The sequence below is a fragment of the Priapulus caudatus genome, unplaced genomic scaffold (assembly GCF_000485595.1).
Source record: "Priapulus caudatus unplaced genomic scaffold, Priapulus_caudatus-5.0.1 Scaffold52, whole genome shotgun sequence".
Taxonomy (NCBI): domain Eukaryota; kingdom Metazoa; phylum Priapulida; class Priapulimorpha; order Priapulimorphida; family Priapulidae; genus Priapulus; species Priapulus caudatus.
The window spans coordinates 195,137-216,199 of NW_014577113.1; the positions used below are offsets into that span (position 1 = coordinate 195,137).

Genomic DNA, 21,063 nt, shown 5'->3' on the forward strand with positions numbered 1-21,063 from the left:
GACGGACGGACGGACGGACAGACGGACGATCAAGCGATTCTACAAGCTGCATCTGACTATGTCAGATGAGCTAAAAACAAACTAACGAATACCAAAAAAGTGAGACGAATAACAAACACGTTTTTTTATTCACTCTGTGAGTGTATTACGACCTTTGTTCCCACTCGTGGATCGTTCTGACGATGGGCCCCTGGAGATTTTGTGCACACATCTAGTCAGACTTACGTGATGGCGTGCTTATAGCTCTGCTGCCCTTCCCGCTCAGCCGCTGCGGGGTGCGAGGTGGCAGCAACGACTCGTTGCCGGACGTCGGCACGGACGCGAGGCGCCCCCTGGTGTCAGGTGTGTCGCCGCTCGCGCCCCGGTCGGGTGCGATGCTCTGGCGTCTGCCAGGGGTACTTCGCTGCTCCCTGAACCGCTGTGCGGAATCTATCGCCTTTCGAGCAACCTGCGTTAGGTTCCTGCAACACACGGCATTGTGGATGGAATCAACATGCTAGAAGTAAACTTGTTACGGCATGCGTGCGTCTAACACGTACCTAACACCCCACATATGCTAATACCAATTCAAATGCCACACTACTGCTCTACTCGCTGAGACGCTCTAACGCTACACTCAAGCTGTGCATCAGCGCTGAAGAAATACTGCAGCACGAAAACAGCAATAATGGAGAACAAGGAGTTACGCCGTGAAAAACGTGTCGAATATAAACGGGTTTTATAACTGAGCGTCCGTAAAACAAGCCCACAGGCAGGACACAAGGATTGATTGCTCAACGTAAATGCTGCATTTCTCATTAGATCTGTCAGTGTCAGACACACGTAAAAGAATGCGTCAGATCAGATCAGCTACTGGTTAACTTTGGAAGACCCGCTACGAACCCTGTGAAGAGCCCGGGGTCCGTTGTCAGAAACATCAAGTTCAACAATCAACTTTTGAAGTAGTGTCGAGCAAAAGTTATTACATTTTAGACTTATGGTGCTCAAAAACTATTTGTTTCTGACAGCGGGCCCCTGGACCGTCTCACTTTGACAATATGAACTAATTACGAATGCCCAGAGTCGTCAAGCGATAGCTCAAAAAACGTATAATGCCACCCATGATACTGCGCACGTTTTACGACATCGAGATGAGAGGGAAAGGTACCTACCTTCCGAACCTAAAATCCTTTTGGCAAGACTAACAATGCAAAACCATCACAGTAAATAATCAAGGACCAAGTATGTGCAGGCTATACACAGTCAACAAAGAAGCCATATAATAACAGACGTATACACGAGCTACACATACTCTATGATTCTGTACTTATTTTTTTTTCACTTGTCTATCTACAGTACTGCTTCTCAGTGATATTAGTCATATTACCACACACTTAAAAAATTATAGGTGCACCAGCTGTAGCGCTCACGTGCCGTCTGGTGCACTGTTAAATTTTTACTGCAACGAAGCAACCCTGTTGGACGCCAGACGGGAGGAGAAGAAGGGGAAGACCCAAGGAGACCTGGAGAAAGACCATCGAGAAGGATGTGTGAACTGTCAGGGGACACGCTGAGGCCAGTAGCAGCGGACCGACGATGTTGGAGATCTCTTGTCACGGCCTGATGTGCCATCTAGGCGCCTACGAGGGATAACCAACTAAGCAACCCTGTTAATTTCATACCAGGCAAGCCACTGTACTTGTCATCCAACGACATGTCTATCACATTTACACGATACTTCAACCACCGGATGATCAACGATCAGCGTCGGGTACTCACCTAGGTGTGTTGATGTCACGCAGCACGACGCGAGCCTCCCGCATGTCATGCGCTGCCGCCGCTGCCGCCGCCGCACTGTCGTCGCCATGCGTGACCAGCGGCGCGGCCGCGGGAGAGCCACCCCGCGATGACCTCTGCGCAGGAGACCGCTGGTCAGCACGCGACATTCGCCGCGACGGACCCCTAGCTGACGGAGTGCCCGGCGCACGGCCACCCTGCACAACAATGCAACACAGCCAACGTTACATATATGCTCAACAGGTGTAACGGCCCGCCGGGGCCACAATTAAAAAAATATTTGTTTGCCCTCACACGACCCAGGCTGAAAAGTTTGGGTAAGTAGGTTGGCTTTTTTTTAGGGCAGGGGTCTTTTTACAAATTCAGCATGGTGTCTACATGCTCGGGTGTGCTTGTGTAGAGATACCTTTTATGTTAAATGTTTGTTTTGCTTGGTAACATATAATATATTGCCTACAGAATTATTTAATGTACAGTGATACAATTTCTATAAAAAAAAAGATCAATACATTTTTTTGAGCCGGCCCCTTTTTGGCGGGTCGGCCGCATGAGGGCAAACAAACATTTTTATTATGGCCCGGACGTATCGAGTGCTTATAGTGTGCTGCGTGCTAACAGACTCGCGTAACCACGTCGTTCCTCGCGTAAGCCTCTCACAGGTGCAACGGCCCGCCGGACTCACGTATAGAATGCTTTTAGTGTGCTGCGTGCTAACGGACTCGTACAACCACGTCGTTCCTCGAGTAAGCCTCTTCAGCAACCTTCAGGCACTTTCTTGCACCTTCTAATGCCATATTTCAGCTCTATATTAGCTGCATGATCCCCGCTAGCGATTGCCTCACTCATTGCCTACAATCAACATCTTCAGCCCTTGTGAAACAGATGGTCATCATACCCATCAACCTGCTCACAGCTCTTATAAAACAGCTGATCAACGCATCCACCTACCTAACTATCTCGTCTCTCAACCTCATAAATTATCCTCCACTGAAACTATCTCACAATACCCATTGCATCAGTAGCCTCCTATATATATAGCCTTGGATTAAATATGGGTAGGATCATACTACTAGGATGCAACGATAACTTGACTCCCACAGCAACACACTCTCCTGGTAATTTTTATCTACTCACGGCGAGTGGGGGGGCGCCACCGGACAGATGGGATGATTGGCGTCTCTGCTGTCGCTTCTCCTCCTCCTGATCCTGCTCAAACTTACGAAGATCAAACTCGATCTCATTTGCTAGCTGCTTGTCAGCCGCCATGATGTCTGTGAGTGCGAAAACCACGACGTGAGCAAAGCGCATCAGCTGGCGTGTCCTCGTTCAATTATTACGACACGATAACAATTAGTTTGACATGCTGTTCGAGTGATGTAAATAGAAGAAATAATAATGAAGACCTCGTTGCACATCATACAATTACATCACTTGCTACTTTGCATTTTAAATGCTGCTACAGGCATTAAAATCACATGCTGCTATTTAGAAAATTAACAAATAGATTAATCAGAAAGTTAATCACCTTTCACTTCACTCCTATAGTCCTTCATAAGTTCCTTAAGATACATCATTAGGTCCTTCACCACAGGCGAGCGTTGCTGCTCTAGCTGTAATCAAAAGGATGATCAACACTAGTTTTTTTTACAGCTATAAGGGAGCATGAAAATCTTATAAATGTGCTGATAATCCCACATAATACAATTAAAAAAAAAAACATTAAAATTTGTATGCTAATATGCTACGTAATGGGTAAATAGGTTGCTGGAAAAACCACAAAGTTACATTTGGCAATTCACATGCGAATTACGGTATGTTAATAATTCAGTAACAGTAGCATGGTATCGGCTCTCCAGCAAAATTTCTACTTTGGTCAAACATGCATGGGGTAGTGAAGTGTATAAGCATCCCGTGGCACCACTCCAGTTTTCTATTACAGGTCGGTGCTATGGCACGTACCATGTGTTTGAGAGCAATCACAACGGGGACGATGTTCTCAATGACATTCCGCTTCACCACGTGACTGATGATCGTCTTCTTTGTCGTCGCCATGGCAACAGCGGTAAAGTCCTGCTCGCCCTGCATGTCATCGGCTGAACTCTGCGATCCTCGCAGCTGAGACAACTTAATCTCCTGCAGGAGTTCACGGGGCGTCAGTTAATACGAGTTATAACGAGAACGTTCACCTGTTATAATTAGCACACTTCGTTGCTTCTAGCCATCTTTATTCCCGGCTATTACATCGTGACATACACTTCAGTTCAGGCCAAGTGCATATCCAGGCAGATCTCATGTAAAATATATAATATGCAATATATTTCTATTATGAAGTTTCACACGACAATGGTGCTGCACAAGACATCACCGAAGAGGTCCAACAATGACGAGATTTTTCTTTGACATCAGCTGCAATTGCGATCATTTGACGACCGAAATGACCCACCCCGTCCGCAGCTAACCTGGCCTGATATTGTAGGGGAGGTTTTTCTACGTCGTGACTGAACGCACGGAACGTACGTATGGCCTTTAAGCATAACTCACTCTGTCGCCTATTAACTTTCACTTGGCATTATTTTACAGCGCTACAATACACTGGCACCCACCGGTCTTAAGAAAGTAGAAGCACAGAAGGATAAAATCCTCAGTGATAATAAAAAGCAAGCGCCGTAGGCGCGCTGCATGCTAGGGGCAGGGGGGTCTGGGGGCATGCCCCCTGAAAATTTTTGAATGGTAGACGTCTGGAGATGCAATCTGGTGAGTCTTGCGAGAGAGATTTAGGAACAAAATGTAGGAACAAAATTGTTTAACCCAAAATTTACTGGAAGCACTGTGCTTCCAGTGCTTCTATCTGCGGGCGCCACTGCTACAATATACACATGTAGCGGACCTTTAAAACGGCTGCTCCACACAACTTGACACGTTCTCCTCGCGTTACAGGTTGGGACGCGCGTGCGTTTACCTTGCAGCAGAGGATGGCGAGGGAGTCCTGCAGCAGGGGCACGGCGTGCGCGTCCAGTACCATCGTGCCGTCAACGATCGCTCCCAGCACCTCCTGCGTGAGCTTAGCTACCAGCTTGAAGCGTTGGTCGTCTGTCATGTGCTCGAGTAAGAACTTGTATACCTGCATGCGCATGCTGCACACACGTAAAGACACTATAAACAGCTCTGCTACCAGCTTGAAGTGCTGTTCATCTGTCATGCTCCAGTAGGAGCATGTACACACGTTCATAACACACGTTTTGTTATGGGACGGTACATCTGCACGTGTGTACTGCACACAAACTTCCACAAAAATACCAGGAGTAAATAATGCATTTACTTATGAAAATACCGTATATCACAAGACACACCTGCGAAACATTTATTTGGGAGTCAGAACCTGACTTTAATAGGCTTGCTTGGCCTAGAAAACTGACACTTATAAAAACTGCAAATGCTCCAGAAATCTTGAAGCACAACTTCCCAGCTCCCTTACAACAGCTCCTCCTTAAACGAGTATTACATTAACGAAGCAGTATTCACTGAAACATGGTAAGTACATTTTAGGTAAAAATGCTGCTGGCGTGTTGAGGTTTCGTTGGGCCGTACCTTTTATTTCCCGTTCCCTTCAGAGAGAAGCGAGACTTTTCGCGTTCCGACTGCGTGAACTTGTTGTACGCCGCATGGTTCTCGTAGCAGTTGAAATGAAAGATGCACTCAATAAAGTGGTTGAAGAACATCTGTGGATTCCTGGGCAGCAGCAGATTCACCAAGCAGAATTGTGCTGCAAGTACCAAACAGTGTCATCAAAATAAACTTACGCATAACCGGAAATACAAACTTTACTTCAACCCTAGCAGCTGATTTACTTCTTGTTTAGACCAGTGTTTGACTTCTTTTTTTGCCAGTTTAGTATTATTTAGAAAATTAGTAATAAAAGAGGGATAAATGAGGGAGTGAATGAGTGAGTCAGTGAGTGAAAGAGAGGGAGAGGTATAGGGAGAGACCGAGACAGACTTAGGTAGAGAGAGTGAGACAGAGAGAGGGAGATAGAGAGAGACAGAGGGAGGGGGAGAGAGAGAGACAGGGAAAGGGAGAGAGAAAAAGGAGAGAGAGAGAGAAAAGGAAAAACACGAACAGTGACAAGGACACAGGCAGAGAGACAGCCGGAGAGAAGCAGACAAAGCACAAGCGAGACAACAAGAGAAAAACCCCACCAACAGTACACCCCTCCCCTCCCCCCCGCGCGCACACACCCACCGAACGAGGCGATGTCGGCGTCAGCGTCGACCGTCGTCGTCACGTAGCGGAAGAACAGCGTGCCCTTCCACTTGACGTAGTCCTCCTGCAGCAGTGAGGTGACGAGCGTCAGCGTCTGCCGGCGCACGAGCGGCGACGTGTCGCGCAGGCACGCGGCGACGCTCGCGATGTGACGCTCGCCGACCGACGTGTAGCGCACGCACAGGTCGCACAGCACGAACGCGACGTTGTTGCGCACGACCGCGTCGCCGCTCGTCTCGAGCTCGCGCGCCAGCGCCGCGACGCACCGCTTCGCCGCCGCCTCGTTCTGCAGGCACAGCTTGCCGAGCGTGATGAACGCGTGCGCGCGCACGCGCGAGCCCATCCGCGCGCCGCGGAACTGTGACAGCTGCGAGAACGCGTCTTGCGACGGCGGCACCTCCTCCTCGGACGACGCGGCGTCCCCCTGCGACGGTGGCGCCCCCGGCGGCGCACTGATCGTCGGCGCGGCGATGAGGCTCTCGACGATGGTGAGGAGGCGTCGCGGGACGCGCGCGGGGATGGCCTGCGCGACCTCGCCGAGCGTGAACAGGTGCGCGATGACGAGGTCCTCGTCGACGCCCGCGACCACCGCCGTGCTCTCGCTGAGAATCGCCTCCGACAGGTACGTGTTGCAGGCCTGCAGCAGGTCAACGCACCACTGCTCCGTGAGCGCGCGCCCCCGCTCCTCCCCGTGCACCTCACAGATCTGTAACGACAACGACAGCGCCATCTATAGTACTGCCTACAGCGCCCTCTACATCACAAATCTGTAATGACAACGACAGCGCCATCTATAGTACTGCCTACAGCGCCCTCTACATCACAGTGAGCGCGCGCCCCCGCTCCTCGCCGTGCACCTCACAAATCTGTAACGACAATGACAGCGCCCTCTATAGTATTGTATACAGCACCCTCTACATCACAGTTAGCACGCCTGCTCCTCGCAGATCTGTAACGACAACGACAGCGCCCTCTGTAGTACTGTAAACAGCACCCTCTACATCACAGTGAGCACGCCTGCTCCTCGCCGATCTGTCATGACAGCAGCAGCGCCGTCTATAATAGTACTGTCTACAGCGCCCTCTACATCACAGTGAGCGTGCATACCTCCCCCGCGCACCTAGCGAACGAATAATGATAATGATAGCGCTGTCTATAGTACTGTACTGTGTGAGGGTGAAATTATGCAAAATGAAGTCGTGCTTGAAAGCGATACTGAACTGCACAGGGGAGCATTGTAGGCGTGTTGGCCAACGCCGACTGCTACACACATTTCTGCTCGACATAACAATTCGCTACCATTCCGATCGGGTGCGTTAATTGCAATAGCCAACCCTTCGCCACTGTTGCTATCGATCATCCTTTCACCACTCGATCGCTCAGCGTTCACTAACTTACACGATAGAGCGCAGCTATCATCTCCGAGACGAGATCGGGCGGGCTGTCGAACGCTGCCAGCTTGGCATGCAGCTCCGCCAGCAGCTGCTGCTGCATGCCAGCTGTCAGCTTGCCGGCCATGCTGGCGATCACTTTGAGCACCTTCTGTAGCGTGATGATATCCTCGTCTGCTGAGACACAGACAACAACACGTGTTATATCAATGACAGACACACAGACAACAACACGTGTTATATCAATGACAGACACACAGACAACAACACGTGTTATATCAATGACAGACACGCAGACAACAACACGTGTTATATCAATGACAGGCACACAGACAGCAACACGTGTTATATCAATGACATACACACAGACAACAACACGTGTTATATCAATGACAGACACGCAGAGAACAACACGTGTTATATCAATGACATACACACAGACAACAACACGTGTTATATCAATGACAGACACACAGACAACAACACGTGTTATATCAATGACAGACACGCAGACAACAACACGTGTTATATCAATGACAGACACACAGACAACAACACGTGTTATATCAATGACAGACACACAGACAACAACACGTGTTATATCAATGACAGACACGCAGACAACAACACGTATTATATCAATGATAGGCACACAGACTGTAAAAGAAATGTAACGAATCAAAATAAAGTATGCAACATTGCAAGTGGGTAGCCAACCATCCATGCTTATCCATGCTCCAGATTATCCATGCTTATTAAACAGGTGGCTTACTGCAGCTTGTGAATTTAGTCTAGATCCTTCCAGTCAGATAAATTTGCACCTAAAATCACTCACCCTTCCGACTGTTGTCCCGCCAGTAAGATATGGCGAAGTCAGCATCAAAACTGCTGACAACTGGAGCTAACTCAGCCAGGAGAGTCCATGCGCCCTGTTGAACAATTCTGATGAGCTTTCATACCATCTTCATATATTTACCGGCAGCTAGACGTGGCTAGGTAACGCATGAAACAGATCGACTATGGACAATATGTCATTATCATGTTATAATCACCCCTAGCTTGCTATGATTTCATTATCTCACATAAAACAGCATTCGTGCAATCGCTAAAAGCATGTATCACCCTGACCTTGTTGTTCTCAGTTCCCACGTGGCTCTTGATTGCATTTAGCAATGCAGCTTTGATCTTGCCTTGCTTTGTCCAGAACAGGCAGCATTTCTGCAGATAGCGCCTCAATTCCTGCCCGAGTTCACCTACCACGTAACAAGAGTAGAAATTAACCTTTGAACACGGGAGTCCAGCGGACTCCCTACCCTCAAAAAGAAGGAGTCCGCAGCAAAATGAGGAAGTCTGCAGTCTAAGGTTCAAAATTAAAAATATTAACAATAACAACATAACAACAACAACTAATAATATGTGCTTATTTTTAAGATTCATGCGGTTGCACGTCTGTCAAATTTTCTTTGGACATTAGCTGAAAAAATACAGTAATTCTGCGAGGCCGTGCTCTGGAATAAACTAGTTATTATGGCAGAATTTCCAGGGAGTCACACGGACTCCTGCATATGTCAAATCAGGGAGTCCGACAGTAAATCAGGGAGTATTTGACTCCGGACTCCCGTTAATTTCGCACCCTGACGTAATCATGCAGAGCAGCGTTAGCCACGAGAATGCTGCGGTACAGTGACAGAACAGTGAAGGTGAGCGAACTAGCCTCGCTCTGTCAACCCTCCATGTCACCACTTCATAGCTACCACGTCAACTGGTTAGAAATGAAACGCTGTACTGGTTTTCACATTTCTGTGTCTGCTTAAAACGAATGACTCTAACAATAAAACTCCAATAACTGAATAAGGAATTTCTAATAACTAAGCTGAGAATTAATCACAAAGCATGATTTTGACAAGCAAATTCCTCTCGGTTCTCCTCTCCACACAGACATTGAATACAGCATGGCATGTGCTGAACCTGTGGGCATAACCAGCTAACACTTCGTTGAAGAGAGGTAGTAGACTTCTGCAGGCACGTACCTCCCATGGCGTTGAGCATGTTCCATGCGCGTCTATGGCTGGGCGTACAGGTGCGATCGTGAGACACTATGTTGGAGAGGAACACTTCCTCCATCACCTCCATGCACTTCTCCTCGATGCTGCTCTCTCTGTCCATAACCATCGGCAGCACGCCATCCAACCACATCCTACAGCAACGAGCACGTTCTAGCATGCAGTAAGCATCTGGACATGATTTAGCATGCAATAGCAACCACACACGTTTTATCAAGCAATAGCATCCACGCATGTTTTATCAAGCAATAGCATCTTGACATGTTTTAGCATGTGATAGCATCTGGACATGTTTTAGGATGTGATAGCATCTGGACATGTTTTAGCATGCAATAGCATCTGGACATGATTTAGCATGCAATAGCATCTGGACATAATTTAGCATGCAATAGCATCTGGACATGTTTTAGCATGCAATAGCATCTGGACATGTTTTATCATGCAATAGCAACTGTCCATGCTTTAGCACGTGGTAAAACCTGCACACGTTATAGAATGCAATAGTATCTGTGTATGTTTTAGCATGCAGTAGCATCCATGCATGTGTTATCAACCAATAGCATCTGGACATGTTTTAGCATGCAATAGTATCTGGACATGTTTTAGCATGCAATAGTATCCACTCATGTTTTAGCATATGTGCACTCGTGAGAATTCATGCGTACGTATACCATAAAACAAAGTTCATGCATCACTTATCATATATATATATATATATATATATATATATATATACTCAAGTGCTGTATATATATATATATATATCAAGAGATCTTGATATATATATATACATATACTTGTATGTGTACTTGTACTTGTATATATATATATATATACATATAGAATCGCACAGCCTATCATAGTGCAATCAAATTAGCACAAAGTAATCCAGGGGCGATAATATATATATATATATATACATATAGAATCGCACAGCCTATCATAGTGCAATCAAATTAGCACAAAGTAATCCAGGGGCGATAACCCAATAATTCAACATCAGAGAAATGCGCCACCCACAACAACATCGTTTGATCCACGATGGCATCGTGTGTCTCACCTCTGCAGCACGTCGGTCGGCGGCGCGTTGACTAGCAGCTCAGAGAGCGTGACGAGAGCTTGCTTGCGCACGGACAGCGCCGGATCCAGGCAGCGCTTGTGAATCACCGCCAAATTCTACAAAAAAAGAGAATACAAATAGAAAACAATAATAAATGAAAGCGTCAATGAGCGTCAATGCTCACCTTGGGTGTGATAGAAGAGGAAGATAATATTTAAAATTTGGTAAGTGTTTCATTTATGACGGACCGAAATGTGACCAAATGTCCTTATTCCCTGTTTTATACTAATAGAAATTTCACTGTTTTGTTTCAGGATTAGTTTTGATGCGAAAATAAATGTTTCAGATCTGAAAGTCTGAAATCTGGGCGAGAGATGACGCTACGCCTAAATGATCGCCATTTTGGTTTTCGATTATCGTGCAAATAAAAGTAATATATTCCAGTCAAATTACTGTAACGAAGAATCTAAACCACAATATTACACGTAGGTATGAATAGGTAGGCAAGTAGGTAGGAAAATTTAACAAAATCGAATGAATCTAGATGGCCATTTCCATTTTTGCCAAAAAGTGGGCGTGGCTCGAAAGTAGGTCGACTGGCATGCTCCAAAATAGGACGTTCAAATCTCTCCCATATGAGTAACAACTGTATGCAATTTGAAATAAAAGTAATATATGCAATTTGAAACATGTGGGTCAAACGGTTCTTGAGTTATCGTTGACCGTAGGCAGACACTGAAATGCATAGTGAAATTGCCAAAATCGACCTAATTTGCATAATTTAAAAAAGAAAAGAAAACCCGTGTGATGTGTTTTGGGACCAGTCCTTATTCATTCACATACCAAAAATGAGCAAAATCCGTTGAACCTGAACTGACTTAAGGCCATTTCCATTTTTGCCAAAAAGTGGACATGGCTCGAAAGTAGGTTGACGGGCGCGTGATCCAAAATAGGACGTTCAACTCTCTCCCATAGGAGTAACAACTATATGCAATTTGAAACATGTGGGTCAAACGGTTCTCAAGTTATCGTTGACCATAGCCAAATGTTGACGGACGGACGACACCACATGGCAATAGCCCATCTTGACGAAGTCAAGGTGAGCCAAAAAAACAGGAGACAGCGTTGATGCGTGCGCGTGCCATGCCGAACCTGCCACCAACAACAGCAGCAACAGAGCGACTCATCAGTAATAAGAAGGTGGAAGGCTGTGCATTGGTTTGCTGAATTTCAGCCGACAGCGGCGCGTTTCCGTGATAGAGACAGTCATGCATGCCACTTACGTGTCAAGTTAATGAGAGAAACCAACTGAACGATTGTCTAGATTCACTAACGAGAAGTGAGAAAGAGATGAGAAGAAGAGAAATAGTGAGAGAGGGGGAAGGGGGCAAGAGAAAGAGAGGAGTGAGAGATGGATAGAGAGAGAGAAAGAGAAAGATAGAAACAGAGAGAAAGAGAGAGAGACAGCAAGCAAAAGAGAGCAGGAAAGAGAAAGAGAGAGATTTATACACTACCTGTTGGTTGCAGAATCCAGCATCAAGCAGCAGAACGTTCTGTAGAGCCATTATTGCAGCCTTGCGCACGCCCGACTTCTCATCCTCCGTCCTGCGACACAGCATTGACACAACACCCTGATGATCGGACAGCGCTACAACAAACAATCGTCACACGTGTGAGAAGACAGACACTGAGAACACCCACTCCTTTGTGACTTAATGCCCACGACTACCCCGAATCATTCCACCACACACCATCACCAATACATCGTAGACGAGCCACACGAGATTCGAGAATTTCGAACAACACTAGAAGGCTAGAGCCAGCACTAGATCGCAGCTGTCGTATTTGTGGCATGTGGGACCTTGACAGGAGTCGAATTTTCATCGGCAGACTTTTAAAGAAATGGTAGCATTGACAATTACCACCGTGACGGTAAATATTTGCCAATTTAGGATACACTCAATATAGTATTTCATTCTGTATTGTATTACTTTGGGATAATTAGCCATACATAAGATAGGCGGCTATCCTCTTTCGTGTATGAACCGAAGAGAAAGAATGTACTTACTGATGTCATGCCCAGCCATAACTTTCACGCTTGTCATGCACTGTGGCGTGACCAAGGGGATGGTCCCTGTGGAGCCTGCCGGTGCGAGTCCTAAGGCTGGCGTAGCTGCTACTACTCCTACAGGAGGCTGCAGAGAAGTCGCCGCCGTGCTTTCCGTCAGCACGTCATGTAACACCACCTCGCATTCTGAAAGAAACACGTGTCTAAAATGTCGACGCGTTCGTGCTGCACAGATGGTTCTTACATCTTCTCGTGGCATGGGACACGGGCAACGAGATGAAATGAGTCGTGCACTGACATCATTCTTCCCATTTTTTGCCGTAAGTACTTGTACAGGCACATATACTCTATGGTAAAGTTTCTTCTAATTCTGTAAAGTCTTGTCACAATCTGTACGGGACTTTGCAGGAAAACAGCAAATCCGCATGAAAACGACCCACTCGATCCCGCGGGGTGCGACTCGATCCCGCGGGGTGCGACTCGAGCCGCGTCTCCGCACGTCTCAGCGCGCCTCGAACCTTGTGTCCTCTCGAGCGCCTCGCCGACTCGCGGGCCCGGGTGCGGAGTGAACAGGTCCCTGACGGCGTTGCGCACGAACGGGTCGGTCGAGTCGACGCAGCCGGCGAACGAGGCGAGCGCCTTGGCGCGCGCGGTCGGGGCCTTGTCAGAGCAGCGGCCGAGGATGAGGCGCACAAGGTGCTTGTGCTCGAGATACGGCAGCAGCTGGACGCCGACAGAGTCTGAAAGAAGCCGCAAAGCCACTCGGCAAGTTACATCTGTCGTTTGACATCGGTTTGCGACGCATCTACGCATCGCGACTACCTTGTTAGGAACAAGGAGCTAAATATAACAAGGAGAGGAAGCAGATTGGCTGTGTGCTTTTCGCCTCAAGGGCGCCATCTATGGAGCATAATCAGCTAAAACGGCTGTGCAGACCGAACCCAGAGACAATAGAACACTAATCTGTTCTAGGGTCTCTGCCAAACCCAAATTTGGGCCAGATATGGCAGCGCTTCCTCTCCTTGTTATATTTAACTCCTTGGTTAGGAAATCATAAAGCAGGTGACATCCACCACATGACAACAGTTCGTGTTACATCTACACATCGCGACTACGTTGTTAGAAGCCATAAAGCGGGTGACAATAATCACATAGTAACAGTTTGTGCTACATTTACGAATCGCGACTACTTTGTTAGGAAGCCATACTACTGGGTAATATGTGTGCAAACACTCCAGTGGACTGTATCAAGAGTGAAATCTATTATAGGGCACGAAATTCAGATTTTTTTGCACCGGCCCAGAGCGCTGGTAACAGTAATTTTTATGTTGATAAATTATGGCGTGATATCCATCAAATATACATAGTGAAATTGCTAAAACCTACCTAATTTGCATAAATTTTTTATAAATATCAAAACCCCTGTAATACGTTTTTGGGCCAGCCCTTATTCATTCACATACCAAAAATGAGCAAAATCCATTGAACCTAAACTGACTAATGGCAATTTCCATTTTTGCCAAAAAATTGCCAAAATAGGACGTTAAAACCTCTCCTATAGCAGTAACAACTATACCCAATTTCAAACATGTGGGTCAAACGGTTCCTGAGTTATCATTGACCGTAGCCAAATGTTGACGAAAGGACGGACGGACGGACGTACGACGGACGACGACCCATGGCAATAGCTCATCTTGACGATGTCAAGGTGAGCTAAAAATGTAGGTACTCGCTAGCACGGCTAAAATCACCAGCTTGGAGGGCCGGTGTTTTGCCAATGTTACCGGCCCTCCAAATAATTTGCCGGCATAATTTTATGCCGGTAGGCCGGTGCTAATTTCGCGCCCTGTATTAGTACAAGCACACTCACCATCAGGCTGTCGCTCTGGCTCCCCGAGTAACAGAAGTACCACTTCTATGGCAAAAACACGAAATCCAATCTGAAACGAAATGTTAAGGGTGTACTAACAGAGCCTATCTTTCACATACACGCTGACCACTATTACACCCTCAGTAAATGTTAAAACGTAGGTATACAATAACACAGCTATGGCTCATAGGATACCTGAATCAGTAACACCGCAGAATTGAGATTCCACTAAAGCATCCCCTTTTGAGCTGGCACCCCGCAACACGAACAACGCGCTAGCGTCGTCGCGGCAACTGCACGCACGCACCTTCTCGTTCCTGGAGAACGCCTGCAGCCACTTGACAGCTTGTGCGTAGGCGCGCAGGGGCAGGTGTGTGGTGATGACGACGATGGCGTGGGCGGCGCGGGCACGGTACTCTGCTTTGTCTGGCACGCGCGTGCACATGTGCTGCAGAAGGATGCGAGTGCCTCCCACCGTCGCCGCCTCGTCACGCTTCATCAGGAAGCTGTGGAAAGTAACGAGCATTAGTGAGATTACACAGTAATGATCAGTCTACCTCTGCCAACCTTATTCTACATCTACACCCTCATCTCGGCTGTACAACATAGGTTGATATGACGTGCGATATGCCTACATGCCTGACGTTTCCTGATCAGTTGGAATTTGAGGGAATTACTGATATGGAACTTTAATTAATTCTCAAACTTAAAGTCATTGACAGTCTGACGTCATTTTGACAGAATCACAGAAAAACATTCCCCAAATTGAAAGTTATAAATTCACCAACTTGACATTAAAAGTTATAAGTTCACAAATATTTTAAAGGGATATTCATTCCTCACAACATTATCTAGTTCTGGCATGTCCATTCCACAGAGTTTAAACTATATATTAACCTGTGGTATACGTCCAAGGTTAACGTGTGTACGCAACCAGTCGTGGTGTCGCAATGCAAAATTAACGCTCGCATCTGAATAGCCACGAGAAAATACGATTCTTCTGTTCAATTAGCAAGTCTATCAGCATTATTGGAAGCTCAGCACACGGCGTTGTGCATGGAATGTGATGTGGAAAGAAACAGCAGCATCCTGCTGTGCAGTACACTCATCAAGTTGTCTTTCCAAAATGTGTGAAATCCCAGCGATTCTATCCTTCCTGCACCCACCCAATATCTACTGCATCATGGTGGTATAAGGTGTGTCGTAACTATTAAGATGGAGTATTGGTATCATTTGCTGTTGGAAAATGGTGCAAGTGGATATTTACTTACCATACAAAGTCAGTACATTGATCTCGGATGGACAAAAGTTGTTTTGGTATGGTCTGAGTAGTTACTGCACTGCTGTTGGTGCCAGTCAACATCAGAATGCCAGGTATAAGGTGCTTGTACACCTGTAAACATCAATAAAACTAGCACCTTTCACAAATAGCATTCTAAATTGTATAATTGGGACTTATTATTCTACTACTGAAAAGGACTCACACATGTACATATTCTTGAGACACAACAAACATTTTCATGCTCAACTTTGCCAAACGCTTATGTTTTCTAAGCAGTCAAACCTGCTTATCAAAATCTGATCAGTTCTTTAGGTTAGGTCAGGCGGATTTGTGTGCTGGCAACATTTAGTGTGTACTTTGGAATTTTTCTGAACAGCCAGCTCACCACCAATGTCTGATGGTTCCTGAAAAGTCAGGCCACATAAACCACACATTAACAAATATCATCTAACAACAGTCTACAGAGAAAACCAACTTCCAATGAAAAGGTCTATTTGGGCTGGAAAAGGCCTACATGCATGCATTGATGTGTGCATGTGCATGCACACGTGTGTGTACTCGTGTACATACATGTGCGTGTGTATGTGCGTGCATGTATGTACATACAGAGTGTGTTCATGTGAATGTGGGTGTGTGTGTGTACGTGCCTATGTGTGTACGTGCCTATGTGTGTACATGGTGTACGTGTGTGTGTGTTCATGTGTGTGCGTGTGTGTGCATGTAGGTGTGTGTGTTCGTGTGTAGATGTGTGTCCGTATACATACGTGTGTGTGTGTGTGTGCATGTGTGCATGTGCACATGTGCACATGTGTGTGTGTTCGTGTGTGCGTGCGTGCGTGTGTGTTCGTCCGTACGTATGTGTGTGTGCGTACCCTGCGAACAAGGTCATCTGGCTGACCATGCATCGATGTCATGATCGTCATCAGCGCAACGTAGGCAAGCTGCGGAAGATTCCGCACCGACTCCAAGTTTTCCGGTATCCGAAAGCGGCCGTGGAACGTCTCGGCTTCGATGCGGGTGAGTGGCGCCACCTGCAGGATGGTCTGCTCGACGCTTTCGTCGCATTCCTTCAGCGAATAACACTCGAGCAGCACTACGAGGCAGCGCAGAAGATGCAGCAGCTCTCGGCAGAGGGCGCTGGTCTGCTCGCTGCTCAGTGGCTCCTCCTGGTAGGATGTGTTTGCAGCATCTTCGTCGTCCTCGTCGATGTCCATCTCCTCAGCATCCGCATCCTCCTCATCCTCTTCTACCACGGCGGCAGTCGGCACATTCCTCTTGCTCTTAGGCTTAGCATTCCTTTTCCCTGCATTACGCTTTCGCTTTTTCACCGGTGAATCTGAAATATGATTTCAATTTTTAATCAAGGATCTTTCACAATTCTTGAAACAATACAAACGTGTAGTCAGGGGATCAACATTACTCTGGAAGATGACTAAGACAATTTTACCCGCACACACACTACAGCCATAAAACTGTGCACTACTGAGCAAAATCATGAACTTGCTCTGAAGCGGAAAGAGTCACTCCTAACAGAGATGCCAACACATATTTGAAGCAATCTGTAGTTTCTGGCCATCAAATTAGTAGTTCGGGGGTCACGTAGTAACCCGAATTTTTCCTAGGGGGGTCCGGCATGCCCCCTCGGAAAATTTTTTGATTCTGAGATGCAATTTCCTGCATTCTGAGGGTCAAAATGACAATAAATTGACAAAAAATGACAATTATTGACAACAACAAAAATTTCGATCACAGTGAAATTCGTAGTTTCATACAAACTGGTCGTAGTGGTGCAAAAAGAATAGAAATTCGTATAAAATACAGATAAATCGTAGTGGTTGGCATCTCTGTCCTTACCTATCGTGATAGGATGCCTGTAGATTTTTGTCAAATCGAGTATTCTGCTATACAGGATTGGATGAAACACCTTAAATGCTCCACTACCTGAAAACAGTGTACAGCACATTGCAAGTTGCACAACGACCCATCACTATAAGTACATAAATGCTTACTGTACAGTACATTGATGTACTGATCAGTACAATTGTAAGACATTTAAAACACAACAAAATAAATGTGCACAACTCAATGTACGTGGCCGAATTCGCTGTGTCTCACACTTATGAAACCCCAGTATCAAATCAGAGTTGTTGCATATATATAATCCTGGCAGCATAACCAGTCTCAGAGTCTGCAATGGTTAACACATCACTGAAACGCTCGAGCTGATCTGTGCCACAGTCCCCACACACATAGTGGCATCTAGCAAAACATTATAGTCGTGCCAACGACCATACCTGGAATCGACACAAGCATGCAGTAGAGCCCCGCTGCCTCTATAGCATTTAGCTTCGCATTAAAGCGAACATCGCTGTCCTCAATCTCCTGGTGGCCTCTCTCTATGAGGTAGAAGAGCACAGCAACAAGCCCCTTTAGGGAGACGTCATTGTCACTCATCACCAACCAGAACCCTGCAATGAAAATAATGTTGAATCAACACATAGAATTCCTTCTGGCAGTGGTTCTTTCAAGTAGTCACTAGTGACTATCACATGACAAATGCAAATCAAATGTTAAGAAGTCTTTACATGGAGATGAGCTTCCACTTGTAAACAGGCTGATATCATCCAATGGCATTTATTTATGCATCAACAATGCATTATTAACTATCAATTAACAGTCCTTAATTCCTGCATCTAGGGAAGTAATATTCGGTTTAAAAAATCTTATCCTACAGACATTGTTTCGCACTTCCTTACCTCTCTGGTTAGCATCATTCCCATTCTGTATCCACTGCTTACATGTAGATGTTGCAGCCGTGAGGAGGTCTGACCATAACATATCCTCCACGGCAGCTTCATATAGAGGAGGCAACGGTTCAAACTCTGTGAAGTCATTGTCCCAAATGCCTTGAACCCAGTCTATAATAGGATCAGTAAAGTTCACTCTTCTACAATACATACTCACTGCACACACACGACGACATATGACCAAACAAAGGGCAGGTAGGAAAGCATCATTGTCAAATTCGCAATATTGCTGTATCTTTTTTATCACAGTGGCATGCGTGTGGTAACACTGTATTGATGTATAGTATTTGAAGGCATTAACGTGGAATTATTTGGCAATATATAGTATAATATTATTATATAAGGGTTAGAGTATATGAACAGCTATAGAAATTAGGTAAGGGGTTACAGTGCCCATCGCATTAGCATTCTGGGGTATGACCCGGGACATGTCACCAGCGTAAAGAAAGCTTTATATAAGGTGATGTGATCTGCACTGTTCGTGAATGCTAGAATAACTGACACCTTGTGTCCGTAAATGTACAACCTTATTTCCAAATTCATATTAGGCTCAACACTAACTTTTTTTTCTAGTGGCCTGTTCGGGCCAGTAAAATCATGAATTTTCAATTTTTATTACAGTTTAATGCGAGTGGAGTATTTTATCGGCAGTTGGTGCGCATTGCATTGTTCAGTTGTTTATTTTGCATTGTTCGCTTGATTGTTTAAAGCAGCTCGCAGCTCGCAAATACCGTATTTCTGGAGCCGCGAATCAACGTGTGAACGCTCGGCCGCGTATTTGTCTCAGATACGGTATTTCGCAAATCTGGTATTTCAGAAATACGAGGTCTCGTGTGAACGAGGCTATTGATTCTGAGCCACTTCCACCCAAGGTCACAGGGTCATTAACTATATTTTGAACACTGATGTGTACGTACGCAGAGCTGCGTGTGTTATGATATCGATTCATTCCACCACGCGCTACAATGCACTGGACCAATGACGAATGCTAACCGTTCCACGAACACAAACAGAAAACTAGAACAGAAACGACACGCATTCGCTTTATATGCAGAAGACTCGAATTGTATTTTTACGCGTAAAGTTCTCTCGCATACGAGACCCAAACTACCGTATAGTATGCATACATCGCATCACACCATATTGCAGCGGTCACGCGCATTGTATTGTAACTATTGTTCGTATATTGTTCTAGCGATCGCGGCTCATGCACACGTACACGTAGTCACGTACACACACGCTGTAGCTACACAAATACATGCACACATACCGTACGTACGCACGCACAAGATTTTCTCATAAGAAAATTGTACTTTTCCTCACATAGTCACTTAGAAAGTTTAGTGGCCCGATCGGGCCACTAAAATTTAGCATTTCTGGAATTCTGCTGGCCCGACGTTCAATTTTACTGGCCCCGGGCCATCGGGCAAGCGCTAGTGTCAAGCCCTGGGTTGTGTAATTTAACTGCACGTTACTAAAAAAACCATGCTTCCGAAGCACAGGCACTTGGAATGTTTCAATGACAAAAATGATGGTAAATAAACACGAAATGTATTTTCTACCAAAGTCTCAATGTTTATATTTACTATCTATCGACTAATAATTCCACGTAAATGACGTTCAAATGCTCTTTCGCAACACGCAATCTCACCGCATGCACATCGCTGTGCACAAACACCAGAATATAGTCTACAGAACTCCATATTTCTGTTGTTTGTGCACAGTGCCGTGCGTATGGTGAAAATGTGTGTTGCAGAGATGCATTTGAATAGCAATTACACGACATTAAATTACTAATAAAGTAATAATAATCGAAAGAGAGTAGAGAACTTTGGTATTAAATAGGCAGTGGATATTTAACCGTATACAGCAGAGTATCCACTTCCGCTATTTTACCGTACACAACATTTAATTGGCTAGTATATTTATGATGTCATCAACATTACGTTCGAATCCCATAAGGTTTAGCTATCTAGAAATATTTTAGGTTAAAATCCCATTTATTTCTACACATTTGTAGCCCCGTTTAATCATAGAAGCTATATTCCGTGAATGATGTTTCCAATACGAAACCGTTTGAACACATTCCTAATATACTATTACTAACATACCCAATCAGAAGCACTGTACGGTAAAAAGTGGAAGTGGATACTCTGCCGTATACGGTATATATCCACTGCGTAGTAAATACGTTTCATAAAATTCATATTTAATTACTGTCATTTATTATTGAAACGTTCCAAAATCACTGCACGGCCACTTTGACGCAATCATGGTTTGAGACCCCCTGGAGGTCCAATTTTCTGAGATGTGGGGATAGCAGCGTGCGAGCTTGGCACTCGCCCGCTCGCCAATGTCGAGTGAAAATAATATCGGGCGAGTGAAAGCTAAAGCTGACTCGCCCATGTTGGCGAGCAGTGCTCGAAATAAGCGTTGTCCGGTTGTCCGAGACAACCAGAATTTGCGCCGGACAACCTAACCAGTCT

At 45.7% G+C, this 21,063-nt stretch overlaps 1 protein-coding gene across 1 annotated transcript in view; it reads right to left on the minus strand.

Annotated features, from left to right (window-relative positions):
* Window positions 1-21,063, minus strand: part of LOC106820923 (condensin-2 complex subunit D3-like) — a 30,434-nt gene that overhangs the window by 6,509 nt on the left and 2,862 nt on the right. The window contains exons 2-24 of the mRNA XM_014825525.1: window positions 18,527-18,688; window positions 18,065-18,238; window positions 17,625-17,711; window positions 16,643-17,106; window positions 15,760-15,881; window positions 14,796-14,994; window positions 14,489-14,558; window positions 13,137-13,358; window positions 12,619-12,804; window positions 12,065-12,198; window positions 10,551-10,666; window positions 9,458-9,624; window positions 8,556-8,680; window positions 8,263-8,356; window positions 7,435-7,601; window positions 6,016-6,742; window positions 5,365-5,539; window positions 4,736-4,910; window positions 3,736-3,909; window positions 3,302-3,386; window positions 2,911-3,047; window positions 1,759-1,973; window positions 226-461 (exon numbers count right to left, since the gene is read on the minus strand). Coding sequence (XP_014681011.1) covers window positions 226-461; window positions 1,759-1,973; window positions 2,911-3,047; window positions 3,302-3,386; window positions 3,736-3,909; window positions 4,736-4,910; window positions 5,365-5,539; window positions 6,016-6,742; window positions 7,435-7,601; window positions 8,263-8,356; window positions 8,556-8,680; window positions 9,458-9,624; window positions 10,551-10,666; window positions 12,065-12,198; window positions 12,619-12,804; window positions 13,137-13,358; window positions 14,489-14,558; window positions 14,796-14,994; window positions 15,760-15,881; window positions 16,643-17,106; window positions 17,625-17,711; window positions 18,065-18,238; window positions 18,527-18,688 — 4,413 coding nt within the window. The remainder of the gene's footprint in view (window positions 1-225; window positions 462-1,758; window positions 1,974-2,910; window positions 3,048-3,301; window positions 3,387-3,735; window positions 3,910-4,735; window positions 4,911-5,364; window positions 5,540-6,015; window positions 6,743-7,434; window positions 7,602-8,262; window positions 8,357-8,555; window positions 8,681-9,457; window positions 9,625-10,550; window positions 10,667-12,064; window positions 12,199-12,618; window positions 12,805-13,136; window positions 13,359-14,488; window positions 14,559-14,795; window positions 14,995-15,759; window positions 15,882-16,642; window positions 17,107-17,624; window positions 17,712-18,064; window positions 18,239-18,526; window positions 18,689-21,063) is intronic.